The sequence below is a fragment of the Vitis vinifera genome, chromosome 14 (genome assembly GCF_030704535.1).
Source record: "Vitis vinifera cultivar Pinot Noir 40024 chromosome 14, ASM3070453v1".
Lineage (NCBI taxonomy): Eukaryota > Viridiplantae > Streptophyta > Magnoliopsida > Vitales > Vitaceae > Vitis > Vitis vinifera.
Window position 1 is genome coordinate 6,594,179 of NC_081818.1, and position 21,542 is coordinate 6,615,720.

At 35.3% G+C, this 21,542-nt stretch overlaps 2 protein-coding genes across 7 annotated transcripts; one reads left to right on the forward strand and one right to left on the reverse strand.

Annotated features, from left to right (window-relative positions):
- Positions 1-1,162: 1,162 nt before the first annotated feature.
- On the forward strand, positions 1,163-7,384 carry LOC100250274 (DNA damage-repair/toleration protein DRT102). Of its 6 annotated transcripts, none has more exons than XR_009467620.1 (3): positions 1,163-2,123; positions 3,825-4,168; positions 6,099-7,384. XR_009467620.1 is itself a non-coding variant. In XM_019225059.2 (2 exons), the coding sequence occupies exons 1-2, from the start codon at positions 1,226-1,228 to the stop codon at positions 3,848-3,850; spliced, it is 924 nt and encodes a 307-aa protein (XP_019080604.1). In that variant the 5' UTR covers positions 1,163-1,225; the 3' UTR covers positions 3,851-7,384. The 6 variants fall into 6 exon arrangements, 4 of the variants coding, with proteins under 4 accessions (XP_019080604.1, XP_003633653.1, XP_010659918.1 ...); XR_787457.3 differs by having other exon boundaries at positions 3,825-4,018; positions 4,109-7,384; XM_019225059.2 differs by having other exon boundaries at positions 3,825-7,384.
- Positions 6,972-20,964, reverse strand: LOC100245154 (zeta-carotene desaturase, chloroplastic/chromoplastic). Its single transcript, XM_002277312.5, has 14 exons — positions 19,929-20,964; positions 18,755-18,879; positions 18,433-18,567; positions 17,473-17,545; positions 17,114-17,187; positions 14,605-14,709; positions 14,131-14,375; positions 13,780-13,867; positions 11,965-12,007; positions 11,711-11,867; positions 11,392-11,520; positions 8,570-8,642; positions 7,570-7,734; positions 6,972-7,380 (listed from the first exon to the last, which is right to left on the reverse strand). Exons 1-14 carry the CDS (start codon positions 20,098-20,100, stop codon positions 7,213-7,215), a joined length of 1,752 nt encoding a protein of 583 aa, XP_002277348.2. The 5' UTR covers positions 20,101-20,964; the 3' UTR covers positions 6,972-7,212.
- Between the last annotated feature and the right edge of the window lie 578 nt (positions 20,965-21,542).

A 21,542-nucleotide genomic window follows, 5' to 3' on the forward strand; every position in this document is an offset into this window, starting at 1 on the left:
TAGGTACCACTATGGTACCTTAATATTTTCCTTTTTTACCACATGAATACACCATCGATTTTTATTGAATTATACTTTTTCAATTGGATGCTTGTTTAAGAGTCACCTAGATAGCACCAAATGGTTTCCAAAAAGTTACATTCAATGATAAATTCATAACGACTTAAGCTAAATTTCATAGAGGTGATTGAAATTTACCTGAATAATAATAATGCAAATGACATGATGACAAATAAGAGAATTTTTTTTAAAAGTGATTTGCATGCATGACCCAAAATAACTATGAAATTGTAATAAGGTTTTTTTTAATTTTGTTGAAAAATGACTCTCTTTGGAGTCTTTTACCCTTATTTATTTTTTCTACCCACATAAGCATCACCTCCCCACATTTTTTTTCCTTATACTCGTTTCATCATTTTTCTTTTTTTTTTCTTTTTACTTCATTAAAGATATTCAAAACAAAAGTTAAGTTTGATTTAAGAAAAACCTAAATAAGGCTAAGTTCTCAATCACAATCCAAACTATACTTAAGTTCCATTTATAAAGAACTTCAACAAAAATCCCTAAACAAGAAAACCTTAGCACAAAACTGCAATAAAAAATGAAGAACATAACGATTTTGAAAAAGAAAGAATGATGGAAGAACTCTTAGAACTGATCTTTATCCCTTAATGAAAGAACTTCTACAAATTTTTATAGGTTCAAATAAAGTAAATAGACAGATATAGGTATAATAATGGGAGGGAATAAAGGGTAATGACATTTTTATTGAAATAAAAATGGGCAAAAATGTTCAAAATCAGTTCATTTTTAAAAAATGACTGTCAGAGGTAATATTTCAAAATTTAGGTTTTTAACCCAATGATTTTTTTTAAATTCATCGAAGTTAAATATATGTAATTTCAATTTAAGGAGGTGATTAAAATTTATTTTCATAATAATAATAATGCAGGTGACATGAGAAAAATCAATGATTTAATAAGAAATCGTTTGATAATAATTCTAGATAGTGTTTATAATATTCTTGAAATTTTTTTCATTTAAATGTTAAAAAGTAAAAAACGTTTCCCAAAACAGCTGCTCCTCTAAATATCTTGAAAATTTTAGGGATGGATCTAGATTCGGTAATTTTACTTTTTTAATATTAAATGGAGTAATTTTTGTGCCAAACTCAAAACACAGTCACTCGAACTCATTCCTGGCTGTCATCACACCTTTGCTGGCCATGGCAGAAGACGGCGAACCTCACCGCTTCAAAATCGTCACCGGGGCAGACTCCTTCGGCTGCTCTCTCAAAGAAGCCCTAGTCTCCCACCTCAAGTCCCTCAACATCGAAGTCGAAGACGTCGGCACCGACTCCTACTACTCCGTCGCCGCCGAAATCGGCCGCCGCGTCAGCTCCTCCCCCGAAGACACCCGTGGCCTCCTCGCCTGTGGCACAGGCGTTGGCGTCGCCATGTTCGCCAACAAATTCCCAGGCGTCTTCGCCGCTACCTGCCTCTCTGCCGCCGACGCCCTCAATGCCCGTTCCATCAACAACTCCAACGTCCTGGCCGTCTCTGGCATGTCCACCGCACCTGAATCCGCTGTCGAAATCCTCGACACTTGGCTCAAAACTCCCTTCAAATCCCCCTGCCCCGCCTCCGAGTTCAAACCCTGGCCCAAAGAAATCGAATCCTTCCTCGATAACTCAGTCTCCGAAATGTCCAAAATCGGATCCGAAAAGACTAAAACCTCGGATTCGTGTTCGATTTGTTGTCTGGTGAAGAACCGAGAACTGAATCCGATTGATATAATTCCGGGAGGGTCGATGAAGATACTGAGGGAGAGCCCCACGTCGGCGGTGGTGAGATTTGAGGCCGGGAGTGTGGAGCCGGCGCACCACCACACGTTTGGGCACGATTTGGTGGTGATGAAAGGGAAGAAGAGTGTATGGAATTTGACCAAGAAAGAGAGGTTTGACCTGATTGTTGGGGACTACTTGTATACGCCTGCAGGGGATGTTCATAGAGTGAAGTACTATGAAGATACAGAGTTCTTCATCAAATGGGATGGGCATTGGGATATGTTCTTTGATGAAGATCTTGCAACTGCAAAAGAAGCTGCTGAGAAGGAATCAAAGGGTAAGTAATAATCTTGATACCCATCATACAACCTCAAAAATTTTTGTAGTCTTTTTTATAGATATATTATGTGTGAAGTGTTTATGTAGTATTTGAATAATTTTCTGACTGCAAATGCTGAATTATTGTATGTCTTAGCAATCAATGAAGTTCCAGATCAATTTTTTCTTGTTTTGATATTAATTCTGGATGTTTCTCTATAAAATTTCTTATATCCACACTTTGTGTTTCAATTGATTGATTTCTTTCTCTGTCCCAATGTTTTAATCCTTGGTTTGGTATGATTAATCATCAAATTTCTAAAATGGGATTGATTGGGAGTTATTTTCTGAATCAATTCTCTGAGGCAACAAATCCTTTCCTCCTCCCCTTCCCCACCCAAATCCCATTCTGAACAGCATCAGTATTAAGACTTCTGTACTTAGCTTTTCATATTTAATTGATAGCTGATGTTTTCATAGAATGTGATACTATCATGTTACAGAGTGAAGTGTTCTAAGGAGGAGTCTGTCACAAGGAAGTATGGCCACTTCGTAGATCTCAATTCCTGCAAATGCTCCCCTGGGTTGTTGTTAGAATCGAGTATGCATAATAAACTGTCTTGTATTTAATTATGAAGTGGTGTCTTGATGGCTTGTATTTGAATTATGAAGTGGTGTCCTGATGTTCTCTCATTGTTCATACCATACTATTCTGTGCCTCTATAAATAAGCTGCTGGTTTTGATTGTGATAATTCTTTGTTCTCATTGTTGACAATGTGTTGTGTTTGGTTTTCTTTAAATGCAAGAAAGTGAATTGCGCTACAGCATTTTCTCAACAAGGAAATGAAGCTTGGAGGGGCTGCATATGTCATGCAAGCCCGGTTAAGAGTATCCAATACATGTTAGAAACAATTCATCAATCTGGTTGAACGAACTGCATATCCAAATTTATTTGAAGCAAATTGGATTAATTTTTTTAAAGTACAGTGGATCATGCAGCAATTTGCTGATTTTGTCAGCATTCTTATCCACTCATCCAGTTTTCAAGTTTCCATTGCTTAGAATTCTATGGTGGGCATAGAAGCATGTTGGATGTCTGGAAAGCATCTTCCTTCTTGTGGTTGGGATCGGCAAGTGTGATTGAGATGCCTGCTATGGCTAGATATCATGTTTTGAATATGTATCCTTGTCCGTTAATCAGTGATTGACTTGTCTACATGCACTTATTTTTCCTTCCTTGGCATTAGGAATGCCCCCTCTCAATTGGTGAAAGGCACAAAATGAAATAGAACATGATTGACTTGTATGCGTGTGCTCATGTCTCATATAGGGCTTTATTTAGCACAAAGAGAAACAAAGGGAGGGAAAGTGAGAACATAGGAGAATTGTATGGGAGTCAGGGCTTGGTGGGTGCATCAAAGAAGAGCAGAAGAGTGCTTGGGGCCATCTTCTTCTCTTTCTTGTGCCCCTGCCCTGCTGCATGGAACCCTATGCTACTTAGGTTTTTGTCTGGCAGGACAATATCTTATTGGCAGTGGCCTTGGGGATGATGTTGGTCCTTGTGATGGGTAGCTCCTTTTGCCCACTTCTTAGAGAACTTCTCTTGAGAACACGATGAGATGAGATTTCGTAAATTCCAAACAGCAATCATCCTTTTTAGCTAAAGATCAGGGGTTTCACCATAACAATATGATATCACCAAAATGTATGCACCCACAGGTGTGCACATCTCAAGCCACAGTTGAAATATGAGGCTTGAAACGCAGGCGAGAATGGGACTGGGCATTCCTTGAAGCAGTCAAATAGAGGCTGCAGTCCATGGATCACAACAAGAATAACAAGGCCGGACAGCAGCACCCCAATACTCCTGCGGTCTGCCATCTCCTCTCTGAAAAGAGAAGAGATCCCCAGAGGTATTTGTATCAGTTATTTGTCTATTTGGGTGAATTTAGAAGATATTAATTTGGTTGTTCTAATGTTGGCTAATATCTTGAAAAAAACAGGTGGGAAACAGTTAGCTTTTGGTTGGTTCAAGAGCTTTCTGCTTCTCTGCTTCTGTTAAGGTGAGTTGTATTTATTTATTCTTAGTAATGGTATGGGAGTCTCATCAAGATTTTTGGCACATTCCCTGCAGGTGGGGGGTGATGGGTATTAATAAATATTAATGGACATGAACTCTTTTTGTCCATTTAAGAATAACCCAAATACAAGATTTCTACAAATATTTCATACATAGAATAACATCATTTAGAATGAGTTTTATTTTTGAAGTGAATTTGAATGAAATTTAAAAAGTAGAGGGAAATAAATAGAAAATTTGAAAAAAAAAATATTGAAAGAAAATAAAGGAGAAAAATAGAAGAAAAGAAAAAAAATAAAAGAAAAGAAAATAAAAACCAATTCAAATTCAATGTGTTTTTCTTAAAAATACTTAACTAAATTTATTTATGCTCTATATAATTTTTTTAAAAATTGAGTTTAACACACTTTATCCTCTCAACTGATTGCGTATTTTGCACATTACTCTCTCTAGTTTAAAACCGAATAAATTGCTCTTCAAGCTTTTTAAATACTAGCACTGTACTTTTTTATGTTAATGGTGTTGGTTTCAATGAACGGAAATATTATGTGTTATGCATGTGACTGAATAAGAGTAGATTTGTAAATTCAATCATCTAAAAGCCCACTTTCCCTCAATTCGATTTTAAACTTGAGGAGATAATGTGCAAAACACTTAGTAGATTGAAGGGTTAAAGTGTATTAAACCCTAAAAAAGTTTTATATTTGATTTTTCTTTATAGATTCCACGCACGAACTAAAAAAAAAATTAAATTTCTAATTTTTTACTCTCTTCTTTTAAGACTATACAGAATCCAAATGTGACCTCAGTGTTTGGTATTAGAAAAATATTTATATGGTTCATATTTATGGGATATGAAATGTTTTAGGGCAATTTTATCATATGGTATGTTTTTGTCGCCAGTGTATACGATGTGATGGAAATAAGTTTAAAACTTTAGATAAAGCCGTTATTAAACACTAGGCTTAATTTGATATAAAATATATAAATTGAAATTTCATCAAATTTCGGACTCATTTATTATTTTTACTTATTTCCTTTTAATTTAAAATAAATGTGATTTGATAAAATTCAAAACTCACAATAGTTAAGGGTCTATTTAGTCGTGTAATTTAAAAATGGTTTTCTATTTTAAAAAAATAGAGAACTGTTTTTAAAATTTTCTAACACTATTTAATAGTTGTTTTATAAAAACAATTTTTAAAAATAAAGTAAAATAGATAACAAGTAGGAATTATTTTCATCAATTTTTAAAAACAAATGAAAAATATGGGCCCATTTGATTATATTTTTTGAGACTTACTTTTAAAAATTATTTTTAAATTAAAGAATAAAAAGCCATTTTTAAAAACAAGTTCTAAAAAACATAGCTAAACGGGTTAAGTATATTTAAATCATGGAGGTGAGTAAAGTTTACCTTTATTGAATATGAGGTTACTAAATGAAAATAAGGCATGAGAGTTGAGCAACTAGCGACAAATATGGGCTGAGATAATTGTTTTTAAAAATAATTTTAGTTTTTAAGAATGGATTTTGAAGATGAGATGTTTTTAGAATATAATTTAATTATTTTCACTTTTTTTTATTTATTTCTTACCCAATATTTTAAGAATTAATTATATAAATATGAAAAATGATTGAAAATAAAACATGATAAATAAAAATTATTTTTAAGAAATATTTCGAAACAAAAAAAAACAGGTTGAAAAATTTCCATATTGTAGCCGTACCATTTTTTTATCAGATTTGAGAAGCATTAGCTGCAAAGTTCTTAATGAAACCCTCCTCTTGAGTTCCTTGATCAACATTTTCATTATGTCATTGTGAGAAGCAGAGTCATGAACTGCAAGAGTTTTTTTTATAGATTTCCAAGTACAATATCTTGACACACCCATGAAAATGGAAACCAAAAGCAGGGCCAGCTACAGGCATCCCCGGCTTAAAGAAGAGAAGGAAGAAGAGGGGCACTGTGAGAGAACTGCAAAAGCAAAAGAGCATAAAGTGGTTGGCTGTCTTTTTTCTCCTTTTTCTGGTTTCCACACCAGCTTCCACAAAACATCCATGGCTGCACTACTTAGTGTACCCCCTTGGTTGAAACTGGTGATGGCTGTGCTGCTGCTCTTGCCTTTGCCGCAGCAAGAAGTTTGAGATCTTGATCTTGATTATCACTGTCGAGGGCTGTATTCGTCATACCTTTTGTTTGAAAGGGAAAGAAAAGAGGCAAAGCACAATAAACTTGGTTAAGAATGACGAACCTCAAAATCTATCTGATGTAGGAATTGTAAATGGGAGAAGAATAGAGTATTGAATTTACCAATATAGTCGCATACACCGCCACTGTTACAAGTACATTTCATACCACAGTAGATGGCGCAGACGTAGAGAGTTTCATGAAACTCCTTTTGGCATCTGCTGGGGCATCCATTTAAGCATTCAAACAGCCCTTGAACCTCATGGGTTGCTAGAAGAATCACAAGGCAGCACAGCAGCAACACATGGCTTCTTTGTGCTGCCATCTCTCTCTCTCTCTCTCTCTCCCTCCGTGGTTGTGTGTGTCTTGTGTGGGTGGGTGAGGGGCTATTGCATTTACACATGCATGAATTGGCTAAAATTGGAAAGGTAGTTGAGGGCTTGAGGTTCAGATTTGGTCAACATTTGGTCCTATTAGCATTTCCTTATTGTTTATGGTTAAGAAAACTCCATGCATTTAGACTATTAACTCACAGACACCTGAAAAGGTCAAAATAAATTCAGAAAAAAATGTGAAAATTATTTGAGATTTTGACTTTTTCATGAATATTTTGATAATTATTCCTTCATGTCTGCAGATAAGCTGCAACTAAGATCAACCATAAATGATTGATGTGTATATATGAGAATGAACATGTTGATCTCTTGCTAAATGTCAAGTCTTTACATGGTTTAATTAAATTACATACATCACCTAAACATACTGCTGTCACAACCACTTCTGTCAGCACCCCAAGGCAGGCTGCTTTCATGCTTGAGAAATGAAGGTGTGAGGTGTCAGACAAGACTCAACTCATCTGTGGTATTAGCAGCATTCGTGAACTCTTGAGAATCCAAGGCACCAAGCTTTTTCTGCAGTGCTGCTAATTCTTCCCCCGCGTCGCAAATATAGGCTGAAGTTTGCCTGCCTGACAGGGTTGCTCCTTCCATACTGTCAATGTAATCCTGTACAAGCCCAAACACATGTCCCAATGATGAATTGTGAATGAGAAAGCCACCCAACTAGCTTATTAAGAATGTATATTAATCCATTATGTCATTTTTCTTTTCAAATTAAATGCTGGTGGAAATGCAGGACAGTTTGGTAACCAAACAGTATTATCAGTGAGTGGATGAAGTTAAGGCAAAAATTACCTGTTTTGTGTATGAGCCAGCAAGGAAGAAATTCTTAACCGGTGTCTTTTGATCTGGTCTAAATGGATCTTTACCAGGTCCCTCACGATATAGGGATTGGCCGATTTTGACAACAGATGACCAAGTAACTTCTAAACCTTGGGAGGATGGGAATAAAACCAAAACCTGAAAAGGAAGAGAAAAAAAAAAAGAAAAAAGAAAAAAGAATGATTATATTTGTTTGTTGTTTGACTGAAAACATGCAACTAAGATGGAGCAAATTAGAATGATGCAACAATCATCAGGATGAGTCCAACCTGTATGCAACAGTTCCATCGTCTGCTGACAATATCAGGTTTGGTGATTTAACTTAGTCAAGAGCCATTGCAAACTACAATAATTGTCTTACATCAAATTAATGCTAACTGCTATGATGAAGCAAACGTGCCTGCTCCAGATGGACCCTTTTCCATAAGGCGGAGCCAAGAACTCCTCATAATCAAATAATAGGATATGAAGAAAACATTGTGGGCAGTAAGTTAGATGAAACTGACTATCCTTCAAACCTCTGTTTGTTTATCCAAGTCATTTTTTGGTAAAGAATTTGTAGTCAGATTATTAGTTCACTAAAGAAGCAGGTAATAGGTCCTCAGATTGAGAAAAAATTTCTTCAATTAACGTCTTTTTTTTCTCTCTCGAAATATGCCACTTTTCCAACTATATAATAATTACACTTTTTCTTATAAAATTAGGAGGAAGTTGTTTCCACCTTTCTTGATAACTGTAATGAAAACCAAATGCATGACCATAAGCATTGTCGCATGCATTTAGGCAAAACACACAAAAGTTGTTTTCCTAGGACTAGGTAATATTTTAAAGCTAAGTATGTCCTCATATTATTTTTCTAAAACATGTGGGGAGCAGGACCATGATAAAGAATATAAACAAAAGCACATGCTTACTTTTCCAAGTGCCAATGAAGATATTTAAGAAATGAAGGCCATTCTATGACATCATTTACCTGCTTTGCAACTCTGTTTATGATTTCAGCATTTGGTAAAGGCATGTAGGGATCACCCGGTGTAAGCACACATCTGAAAGATGAAATTGTTTTAGTGAAAAAATTAAACATAAGAGTACAATTAATGCCAATCGAATAAAAAAATATTCGCTCTGGACCAACACACATGCAGTGGCTCTCCAGTTCAACTTAGATAAAATTTGGTAATCAGGGAAGTTGTTTTGTGCTAGTTTTAGGGAAGTTTGAAACTAAAACACCAAGTCAGGGTTTACAAGGTTTGAATTTTTACGTCAGATAAAAAGCATTCACATCGAAAAATTACCAACCCCGAAAGGGAAAAAAAAGGCGTTTAAGTACAGAAAATCTTTAAGAAGTTTGAGGGAGTTCAATAGTATGCCACATAAAACTTATAAAGAGCTCACTGCAGTATGCTAAGCATATAAATCAGATGAAGATGACTGCAACAGTAGCATGTAAGCAAGCCAACACATGCGATCTATCAGTTATTACTGTCTCCAATTTAATGTATATACTTAGCCTCTAATAAATGGTGAACATATTGAAGAAAATGTGAAATAATAGATTTTTCTTGGAATGAATGCAAAAATAAAATAAATATCAAAAGCAATAAACTAGTAAAAGATACATCTAATAAAATGATAAAGAAGTTCAGTTGGGATATTGAAGTATATGCAACGGCAGAAGGGAGACTATGAAGAATAAGGAATTAGGGTCTGCTTGGGATAGCTTTGAACTTCTACTTTTAGCAATAGAAAAAATAGAAGCAGAAGTAATTATTTTTTCCTTTGCATTTGATTTTATGTCTGAGATACATGTTTTTATTAAAAAACTAAAAATAAATTTGATACTTCTAAAAGTTTAATCAAATAAAAATATGCTGCCCATGTTTGAGGAAAAATATGACTCCCCCTACTTTTCCAAAACATAGATAAATCACATTGAGAAACATAGATAAATCATATTGGAGAGTTTGATGCAAACATGCTTAAAAGTTGTGTTTGATCTTTAAACACATTAAAGAAGCTTGCCTAAATAGGGCTTTAAAAGATGAATAGTATCAACACAAAATCCTCATGTCAACAAATATTTTGAGTTAGATCAAGATTTCTTTTTATTGGGAACAAAGGTCAAGATGCTCATATGGTGGTGGTGGTGGTGGTGGTGGTGGGTGGGTGGGTATGGAAGCATGTGAAGGTTTCAATTACTTCTAGAGTTTATGATGTTCATAGATCAGCTTCCATGTGTCAAAGTGGGACAGAGTGAATTCCTGAGTTTATTTAGAGTAAGTTTAAGGTTAGCTTAAGTAGTTCTTTCCAGAAATTTTGCAGTTGTTACCAGTTTAGTAAATTTCTGTTGTTCCAAACTCTCCATGAAATTGATTGTGGGGAACCAGATACTTTCAGGGCTAATTTTTAGGATTATGAAGATGATGGCTAGGCTCATGGTACACCTATTCTCATCACATTCCTGTTCATGAGAAGCAGGGTCAATTATTGTAGCCAGTTTCATGTCTGAGGTTGAGAAATGTATAAGGATTCTGAATTGAGAGAGAAATAGCCTATTACAGCAGTTAAAGGCTAATATGGGGTGTTTTCAACCATAAAAACCAGCCAATACTACAAAAAATAGAACAAAGAAAAGCACCATTATTTCTTTTACAATAAGAAAATGCAATGAAATTTGAAATTACCCACCCTTCTGTTATCACTAATTTATAACATTAATGGACAAGTCCAATTTTGAAGATGAAATGGATGTTGAATCGGATTATGACCAGAACTCTGAGTGCGATGATGAAGACTTGGATATCAAGATGATATAGAACAAGAAATTCATGAAGAAATTAAAGAATATAAGTCAGGACTTGTTGATTTGTTGACTAATATTCCAATTAAAGAGGAGGTAGAGAGTTTTCATTTTGTTGAGCTCGAAAAATACAATTTGATTTTAATTACTAAATTGATAAATTAATTGAAGGCAGATAGAAGGAATATCAGGCTTTTCTAGAAGGTATCAAATTGCTTTTATAGATTCTATGAACTAAGCTTGTAAGTGTCAAAGATCTGATAGAATTAATTTCTAAGTTAAATTTCAGAACTGGGAATCAGTTTAAGTAGAATTTCTACGTTTCCTGTCCAGCATCATAGAAGATACAGACGTAATAGAAAGATTATATGAACCTTATTCTTTTGATTAATAAGATTTCTAGATATCCTCTTCAATCTTCTTTGTGGATTCAAGGAGCCCTAGTGGATTCCAGGAATTGAGATTGAAGTCACTGGTCTTCCTTCCAGTTGGCATACTTCCCACTACGTATTTACAATGACTCAGAAGATATACTTGTTATAGGAGCTAAATCAATTCATAAATAGCATTAACCCAAGAGATCATAGGATCCAACAAGAACACAAACCACAATAATAATAATGGTGGTCGCAATAATGACAATGCTAATGATGCTAATGGTCCCAGAACTAAACAGTGGATCTCATGTAACATACAGGATTCATGCAATTTTACCCAACAAAGGAAGTATTTCGCCATGCATACACCTAGTAAATCTAAGAGAATTTTGGCATAATAAACTAGGCATAAGAACTAAAGAGAGCCCTATAGTGAAGAAGAATCTGGTATGGTATAAGTAACAGACAGAACGCTTCCAGTAAAGTCATCAATTACTCTATTAAGGAGAACATGTGTTGGTTGTTTTGTATTATCTCAAAATAGAAACACATTAAAATCAAGAGTATTAATGATAAAAACAGTAGTAATAAAACAAACAAGAAGAAAATTTCGCTTACTGGAGCAATGAACCTTGTCCCTCAATGTAGTAATCTTCTGGAGATGAAAGTGCTAGATCGGCAAAGCAAGAGAAGTCTGCGTCTGGGGTGTAAAGGAGATTATCCAACCCTGCAGCTTTTCTCAATTGCCTACCAGTCCCAATGTGGAATTTTCAGTAACCAACTTGCAAAGGATTAATGAAGAACAGGAATATAAAATTCTTAACAATTAGCCACATAAGGTACAAACAAAAGGAAATCTTAATCCTTGCTCTTCAAAGCTAAGGCAAGAGCATTCAATTTCATAAGCCAGTGACTACACTTTAGATGAGAGGATCACCTTGACCGTTCTAGATCCTGTAACTCTGTGACCCAGCCATTGTATCTAAGTTGCACTGTGACAACTGGCACCCCAACTAGTTTATAAATATTATCAAAAAATTCCCAGTCCCTCCATTGTGCCGGAACTAATCTTTTGATTCCAGGAACATCACAAGCTGTAGTCAAATGGAAGTTAATGCATTAGAGGTTAAGCAACCTTAAAAAGGGGGGGAAAAGGAACAAAGAAGAATTGAAGAAACGTTATTAACAAACCTGCAACATAAGCATCTGCTCTCACAATCTTCTTATTAGTAGCCTGAGAAATAAAAAGAAAAAAAGTGTTGGGCTTTGTCCCCAAAGAAAATGATCAAACTAACCCCCACCCGTCCATACATTAGCCACGATTATTAAATAATCATAATGGTTTCAATTAAGAACAAATGGCCCCCTCTCCAACCAAAAGAAAAAATAAAGGAAATGCTACGAGTCTTAGAATCTCTTATGAAAAAATATTTTCTCACAACCCATTTTTCACTACAATAACATAAAATTGTTCGAGTTTTGAATTTGACATGCATTTATGACATGAAAATAATTTGTGTTTTATAATGCACGTACAAATACATACATCTTTCAATAGTACAGAATCAGAATTTTGTTCCCAAACAAGTCAACCAGAAGTTCATCGACTAAGGAATTGAATGATTACTTTAACAAAAAATATGTAAACTTGAGCTAATTTTAATTACTTTGCTTAGGCATCCTTAGCTTTACAATCTGTACCTGACTCACATGTGCATATACTAAAAGTGATAATTTACTACAAAAGAAAATACACTCACACACACAGATTGATGGGATCAGCCGCCTTAAAACTTTTCAATAGCAGAAAAATAAAAGGGCAAAAATCCTAGGTTGGCCACGCTAGTGGACCAATGTTGAAGTTAGTAGAAAATAGTGATGGTTTTATAAAGTTATACTCCTTTGCAAGTTTGTTTGATCTTTTTGCCAGATCCACACATCGTACATTCATAGACCTTTTTTCCTATCCAACACTCGTGAAATGACAATTGCAAAGTCACCCTCAACCAATAAATCTGAAAATCTCAAAGCTTGCATTAGTTCCACTAAAAGAGCTTAAATCTCTGCCTCAATAGCTCTACCACCAGTTTGGAAAATGCTATAAATACTGTACCATGTTGATCACTAAACACTTGATGTGAACTGACAGATTAGCCCTCAATAGCTTGGATTAAATTTATTACACCTTCATCTTCCTTTGGGCCAAGCTTGGAATGTCCTGTGTTAGAATCAGCCCAAATCTCTTGAATTAGCCCATTACGTGCTTCTTTGATCTTCTTGGATCTTGCTTTAGTAATAGGCCCAACTAGAACATGCAATGGATCCTTGACTTGTTGATTCTCATCAACACTCCTCCAATCCCAAACAGTCTTGGATGACCCAAGGAACATCCATCAAAATTAAACTTCATGCTGCCCACAAGAGGTGGAAACTACTTAAGTTGAAAATCTCCTCTTAGAAGGTCTTAATTAGTCAAAGGATTTGTCTATTTTTCTTCTTTAATATACTTTCTGTGTGGCTTTGCACACTGTCATAATCAACAGCCAGCTGTCCCTTAACCCAAATTTTATTCCCAAAGCTCCATCCCTTAAAACTGTAACTCCACTTTTATCCCCATTACCTTGACACTAAAATCCCAAAATTCCCTTACAGTTCATGAATTTAAGCAAGCTTCTCCTCTTAATTTCATCCTATAAAGCACCTTAAACCATAGCCAACCTAACCCTCATTCCATCCACAAACCTTAATTCCACCCTCCCTATAGCAAACCCCAAAAATCAAAGTCATAAGACAACAATATTTAATTGTAGCCAGGTACTCTAAGAGTTGTCCCACATCATAAATAGTGCCAAATGCTATGAAGATCAAACAGTTGATTCAGAATTTTATTCAACATCAGAACAGTTAAGCTGGTGTTAAGATGTACAAATTTTTAATGACATTTCACTGAAAGCATGACTTCTAGCGCTTACAAAATTAAAAAGGAGCAGCAATGGAAGCACTTACCCTAGACATTGCAAGTCCAGTGACATATGTTTCTCCATCTGCAGATCTATCATAAAGTACTTTTCTGCATCCCCACCTAAGATGGAACCTGTCAAAGCATATAAAGGGATTTCAAATGGAGAAGTAATCAATAAATATTCTGGATGAATGGGGTTGGGGAGGGGAAGGAACAACCAATAATGACATAATTTTTTTAATAGGTAAATTTTTGTCCCCATTGGGACTTAAATCTAGAAACTCACGCAAACCCTCCCCATCCCTTTACCACTTGAGCCAAACCTCAAGGGCACAACCAATAATGAAATATAATCACATCATGTTCATTTAAAGTTTCCACATTCACGTTCGTACCTGCCCCCTTTATCTGTGATATACTGTCTGATGGGGCCACTCAAGTATACATCTGGAGAACCTTTAAGCATGCGCAGTAGGGAAGCTTCTGTCTTAGTGGCAAACAATGAGAATATAGTGAGCATACAACGAGCACTGATATTATCACAGTCAATAAACCCGAGGGCATAAGCAACAGGATCCCACATTCTCTGGATGCTCATGCGTGTCCCACCTTTGGACAGGAACCAATCAGAGAAGCTTATCTGTATAAAACAAATGAGATTTTAAGTAAGACAACAATTACATAAGGTTCATAACCAGATAACCACATCACATGTACATAAAGTAGACTGGGATAACTATTTAGTTGGGCCATAACCTCCAAAGACAGTGTAATTGGGAAGTGGGATGAACAGAAAAGGATAAACTTCTCCCAACAAAAAACACAAAGGAGCTTATCCAAAGACCTGAGATAAAAGTTATCATTCTTACACTATCCAAATTTCGTATGTCCCTCATTGCTCCATCTGGATCAATAAGAGCCCGAACAACTGGACTAAGGGCAAGAGCCAAAGCATTTCTTGCCTTATCATAAGTCTGCACTTGAACAACATGCAAGAGAAATAATTAAACTCAAATTCCAAAAGAGCAAGACATATGTAATATTTGATTCTGCGTTTTTAAAATACTAATGAGTCCTATGAAGATAAAAACCACCATCTTTCCCTTTGCTTTGATGCAAATCAGAAGTTCAAAAGTGTGTCAGCTAGAAACTGGAATGCAAAAGAAATTGTTCCACTTCTGATAAAAAAAATTGTTCCACTAAAAATTGGGAGACATGTTTGTATGCATTGATACTGACACTTGTCATGGTAGCTGCAAGGTAGTGGATGCACCTGCACCTGCATTGCAGATGACGGCAGTAAACTAGTGATATAACAGCCAGTAGCATTGATGGAGACAGCAGGAAGTAGTGTTAGAGGTGATGCCAACAATTGGAAAGGCGATAACATTATTGGAGGCAGAAATGAAGTTTTATGTTGTCTAATGCCAACTAAGCCGGTGGTCGTAATGATGGTTAAGCATGGGGATAGTAATTCCCAACCTTGACCTTCCAAACAACCTGAAATAAGGGAGGTCAAGTGGAGATTTCATGCAATCAAAAACCATTAAATCAACCCAAGCCTGCGCCAATCATAAACAGATTCTGCTGGGTGCAATTCACAGGACTACCGACGAGAACTTAACCCAATTAATTTTATTTTTTTTTGATAGGTAAGAACTTAACCCAATTATGTTAACTAGGCAATTTTAAATAATTTATATTTTTGTGAATCTATAATTAATCCTATTTTACTGTTTTCAATATTTTTTATTTTTAAATATAATTTAGTTGGAAAAAGATTATAATTTTCTGCTTGAACTGGCACACTGACGTGGACCCAAGAGGGTAGGGATTGGGAAGAAAATTTCAAACTCAATTATAAGCAAGGCCAGTTTAGATTGCACACAACCAAACCCTCCAGATTTCTAGCTCTAGAAATCTAGTAACATTTAAGTAATGGCATGGTAACAGAATCAGCATAGTTATCTTGTTTTCTTGGTGGGGTTAACAGCAGTAGTGGTGTAAGGATGGTAATGGTGATGAATTAATGATGACAATAGTGATGCAAGGTAAGAGCAAAAAATTTTCTTTCAAAGAAATAAAATTTTACTTCAAATGAAAGGCCATATTTTTCTACTTTCCTCTGAATTTTTTTATTTTTTTATTTTTATTTTATCAATACTCCCAAGTTCATTCTCCAACAAGCTTTTTGGCTCTTACCACTTGCTACAAAAAGTGCACGAAATGCTTTTAAACAAAGCAAATCTCCTTCACCATAACAAAGACACTCAATAAATGTATAAATACAGTTTGAGTCCCCCTAGAATGGAACTAATCCGTAAGGAACTTTAAGACCAAAACATCACGTATAGGGACAGAGAGCTTTATACTTTGACTTCATGTTGAACTTTAGGTCACTACTAAAATGGACAAGTAGACAGCAGTTTTATCAAGTAGAAGCCATGACTAAAAGTTTTTTTATTAAAAACAAACTAATTAATTAATATGAATTCAAGTACAAATGATGAGAAATTCTTCCAAAAATATGCAAAATTTGATTAAATGAAGAAAGAGGGTGAACTTCTCAAGTAGGAAAAATAGCTAGCTATACATCTCATGAATATAACATGAACTTGTATAGGTTAAACCAACTCTACACTCCTCAAGGGGGTAAGAAATCTCCTACAAAAGAAACCAGACACTTAGCTCCATGTTTTGCTAAATGATCAGCAACATGATTCACTAAACAAGTAGACCAAGAGAAGGAACAATCCAAATTGCAAGCAGCAGCTTGAATTTGGTGAAGCCACCCATCATACCTCCAAGGCTCTCTCTTTCTCTTAGTCAATTCTCCCCCCTTTTAAAGAGAGACGTCAACCATGCGCAAATCTTGTGGCTAAGGTTTTTATACTTAAGACTCCAAGTTGAACCATTTCTATCTAGATAACAGACTAGCCTATGCAAGTTCAAATGACTTTAAAACCCTGTTAGAAATTGTGGCTGCAAAAGGTACAAAAGCTTTTAGTAATTTGACACCTGAATGAACTTGGCTCAGTTCAACAGTTAGCCTAACCAAGGGACGTGAAGTGCCCCATTGCCTACTTGCCACTACTAATTGCAGTACTACTACTAGTCACTGTCACCATTACCACTACCTCTTGCTACCACTAGCACACTACTGCATGGATGTTAATGTCCAACACAGATACAAGGGGGTTGACACGACAAGCTCAAGAGAAATGAACATCAACACAGGCATCAGTATCAAAATGCAGAGTTTCCAATACAGCAAAGGTAAAATAAATAAGAAAATATGTAGAATATTCTTTGAGGTGCTCTCATAGACTAACATGAAGATATCCAGAATGCAGGTTCAACAGGCAATGTGCACATTACCTCAAGCTGATTTGTAGCCAAAAATGCACGAATTCCATGTAATGGTGCACCAACTGGAAACCGAAAATCAAGCTCTGCAGTGGGAAATCAAGTTACATATGTAGAATATTCTTTGAGATGGAATGTTTTATGTAACTGATATTCAGGCAAAAACAACTTCAGACAAAAGAAAAATAAAAAGAAGAAAAGCGATAGAGGGAGAGAGAGAGAGCAAAAGAGAGAGAAGAGAGAGAGGGAGAGGGTGGGGGGGGAAGAGAAGTAATAAATAATTCCAAATCAGTTTTCAGTGAAAATAAAAACAAATTAGTAACACACTGCAAGGCGAAATTCAAATAAATGAAATAAAACATGAACCATACCACCAATTTGACCCCCTTTGTTTACGAACGTGTGAGTATGATCCTTCACAAGTAAATTTTTATCTGCACCCACCTAGGTTTATGCAGATATCCAAGGAAAACAGTCAGATGCCATATAAAATAGTGGGCCTGCATGACAGAAGAATCAGCGATTCCACATTCAATTCATTAAATTGTTTTGATGCAAAGCTATAAAGTTTCTTAATGCTCTTACAGAAAACCAGCAGGGGCACTTACTAATAAATATATCTATTTTGGTCATCGAAAAAAAAATCTTTTTCAACCAGAAAGAAAAAGAAAAGGAAAAACAATTCTTCCCAAGCAGAAAGCATAAGATTCAACATACAACCCTTTGTTAATTAAGCACCAACTTTAGGTTTAACCACAACTTTGATAATGCCATTGTCATCCGAAGATGAGTCATATGGAATGGTACATATAACAACTCCCCTAGTAAAAGATCAAGCTATTAGAAGAACCTAGTAGAATGAAGAACCACATTCTTCCTCTCTAAATCCAAAAGCATGTCTACAGTTTCCTAAGCAGCAAGGACAATACGAGTGAGGAACTGTGCATCAGCAAAGATGTGATGAAAGCACTACATTAAGGGATTGACACATCAGTATAGAACTTAAGACTCATTCGTCAAATCAGTTCCTTGCATAACAATGGTTAATCAATCCAATGGTTACCTAGATACAACCAACCTGACTTGTTAAAAGGCACAACAAATGAACTGAGAATGGCAATATAAAAGGGCAGCACTGTTAGATTATTTATTCCCATAAATAAACAGCCATGACCTGACAATGGATACTGATATTCCTCATTTTCACATGTCATGTTTCTCATGCAAGGCAAGAAAATTCCTTCTTTCTAGTTAATTTTCACTTGTACAGAATACAAAGAAACATAATAACTAATATTTCATAGCACTAAAACCAAGCAAGTGCTTTTCACCTTTTTCATCAAACGAAAGAGATTGTTGTAGCAACCAAAGAACACGTGCAGTCCCATTTCAATGTGATTTCCACGTCTATCAACAAAAGAGCCCACTTTTCCACCAATGAAAGACCTTGACTCATATATATCTACCTGAACAAACCAAACCATTTATAAACCAATTTTCTCCTGATGGAAAATCAGCAAAGCCAAAATTAAAATCATCCAAGGGAATTCCATTTTGAAACAAACTTAGCTGAAAAACTAATTCATGTTTTGTTTGAAAGTATGATAAATGCCAAAGATACATCCAACATATCTTTACATATATAATCCAAACCTCGTGGCCTTGATCCAAAAGCTCCACTGCAGTTGACATGCCTGCAAGCCCAGCTCCAATGATAGCCACCTTGAGCTTTGGTCCCCTATAGTGTTCAGGTTCTGGTGGAAACAACCCTTTTGGAGCTGGCAAGCAAACATCCATTTAAGAATCGCAAATCGAATAATAACACCTCAGAGCTGCTAAATTTCAAACTTACATTGAAAGGAAAAAGGTACAAAAATTAAAAATTAAAAATTAAAAATAATGATAATAGAAAAAGATACAGCTAAACATAAAATGATTTCAAGGTCTCAATGATGTCGAACAAAAATAAAGATATCCCATTTCACAACACAATTGCATAATTAAGTGCTTTCCATCCTGTCAAACCAATTGATTTCCCCATGATCTAAATGGTACAGTCCGGAGTTCCATGGTATTTGAATGGCTCATTGTGCTACATATTATTCGAGGGCTAAATCCACCACCATGAACGGGACAATAAAGAAAATGGAATGCACTGCTAAAATGTTGGTATGTTATCAACTTTGAGATTTCCTGAATTGATAGTATTGTGAGATGGATGCGCTTTTCTTTTATGGTCCCTTGACAAAGACAGTAGAGTTGATGTTCTGTAAATGACAATGGACCAATCCAATTTCCATGGGACTACCAAGCATGTATGAAAGATATTGTAAAACTGTTCTGGGTGTGAAAGATAGTATGAAGCTTCTTCTAGTTCATTCTCTTTAAATGCCTTCATGGAGGACATTAATCTTTTACATCCCGAGAGTACACTCCAATTGGTTGCGGCGAAAATGTGGGAAACTCAAAGAAATTTAATTTTTGAATCTTCAATTTTCCATTATTGAGACCCAATTCGGAAATCAAATAACACAAAGGTAACATTCTAAGTTCTACTTTCTTGTCTTTTCCTTCATTTTCTCAGCAACCAAAAGAGTCATGAAAACCACCATATCTTCACCCACAACGCCCAATGAAGTCTTTCTCTCTCTAACCCATCATAAATTCTCCAAATTCACAACAAAATCACCATAATTTCCATCAAATTCACACAAACGAACTCATCCAAAACCCCAAACACCCAGATTATAACACCATCCGAACAACCCCTATCCAAAACACAACAATCAATCAAAAACAAAAATCAATGACAAAACCGAAAGTATACCATTAACGCTCATGTCAGACACGTCTGAGTCCAAAGAAGACCGAACAAAAAGCCTCTGACCCTTCAACTGAGACGGCATCGGACGCCGGCCACCGGACAAAAAGAGCCCGACAGTGTCGCCCCGGAACCCAGCCCTGCTTCCAGCAGCAGGAAAAAGAATAGAAGAAGACATTAGGAAGCAGAAACAGAGAAAATTAAGGAGTAAATTTTGTAATTTCAGGCAAAAATCATCGAAGTTTAGAAGAGGAAAGGAGCGTTGAAGTCGAGGAAGAATTAGAGAGAGAAAAAAAATGGGGTTAGAAGGAGAAAGAAAGAGGGTTAGGCAGATGGGTATCTTGAGTGGAGGAGATGCTGTGGGGAAGAGTTTTGGAAGTGCATGGAGTGTTCCAGTTGCTCGCACTTCCACTTATCACATTCCCACTCCTACTCCCCCTATATTTGCCGCATAGATGCTTGCAAATTTTCATTACATTCCAAATTCATCTAAGTGATGAATGATGGATTATACACACGTAGCTAAAATTAAGGTTCCATTTAGTTGTCGAAGAGTTTGTAACTATTTTCCATAATAATTTATATTTTTTAGAGAAAAAAAAATTGAAAAATAATAATAATAATAATAAAATAACCCTTAAAAAATAAAAATAAAAACAATGAAAAATAATTAAAAATATTATTTAAAAATACTCTATTTTTTCTTAATAATAAAAAATAAAAAATAATTTTTTATTGTCAAACGTATGTTATGTTATGATTTTTGTTTCTTTTTTTTGTTTTTTCAAGAACAAAAACCTATTCTTGGTACTAAATAGTCCTAAACAAACTTTTTTTTTTCTTATTTTCAAAAATTATTTCTCTACATCTGCATTAAAAACCAGATGCCAGACATGGCTTTAATTCGAAAATTTAGGTGGTACTCCAAATCTAAAGCCACTTCAACAGAGAAACATGAATGAGAAAAGGAAAAATGATGAGGTTGTCACAAAGTCAAGGATTAGGGTTTACGTGAAATTCATAAATTGAGAAAGGGTTATGGAATATGACAAAAAAAATATGAAGGGGATGAGGTTGATTAGAAATGTGATTGGGACTAATGAATAGTGGGGAAAGGAGCCAATGGGAAGGAAGCAGATGGAAGGTGATGGAAATTGATTTAAATGGAGGGTGGTGCCTGGTGGGCGGTGCCTTTAGGAAAGCACTAAGGCCTCTATGGTCTCTTTTGTTGGGTGGTTTTGTCACCCCATTACACCCTTTTTTTTGTTCATGTGTCTCACGAGTCACTCCACATCCATGTGCTCTTTGTATAGTTTTCACTCAACATAACATGTTTTTGTTTTTCCCAAAAAAAAAAAAAGCACATTAATGTGATATGATCACGTGGACATCCATTGTGGCAAAAGCATTTTAATTCTAAAAATGAGTTCAGATAACTATTTTTAAAAATAATTTTTTAAAATTGTGATATGATGTTTTTATAAAATAAATATTTGTTTAAGAACATGAAATGTTTTTAGGATGTTTTTAATTTTTAAAAAATGTTTAGTACTTTTTTTTAATCATTTTAGTATTTTACAAGTTTTTATAATTTTTTTTTTTTAAATGTATAAACAATTA

Bases quoted from the DNA above. Each gene is read 5' to 3' on its own strand.
- LOC100250274 (XM_010661616.3), top strand. From the start codon at position 1,226: ATGGCAGAAGACGGCGAACCTCACCGCTTCAAAATCGTCACCGGGGCA. The intron at 2,124-2,915 runs GTAAGTAATAAT...AATGCAAGAAAG, and splicing joins TGCTGAGAAGGAATCAAAGG to TGAATTGCGCTACAGCATTT.
- LOC100245154 (XM_002277312.5), bottom strand. From the start codon at position 20,100: ATGTCTTCTTCTATTCTTTTTCCTGCTGCTGGAAGCAGGGCTGGGTTC. The intron at 14,710-17,113 runs GTAATGTGCACA...GTTCAAGTGCAG, and splicing joins TGGCTACAAATCAGCTTGAG to ACTTATGATAAGGCAAGAAA. The intron at 7,735-8,569 runs GTAAATGATGTC...CTTCCTTTTCAG, and splicing joins TAAACAGAGTTGCAAAGCAG to GTTTTGGTTTTATTCCCATC.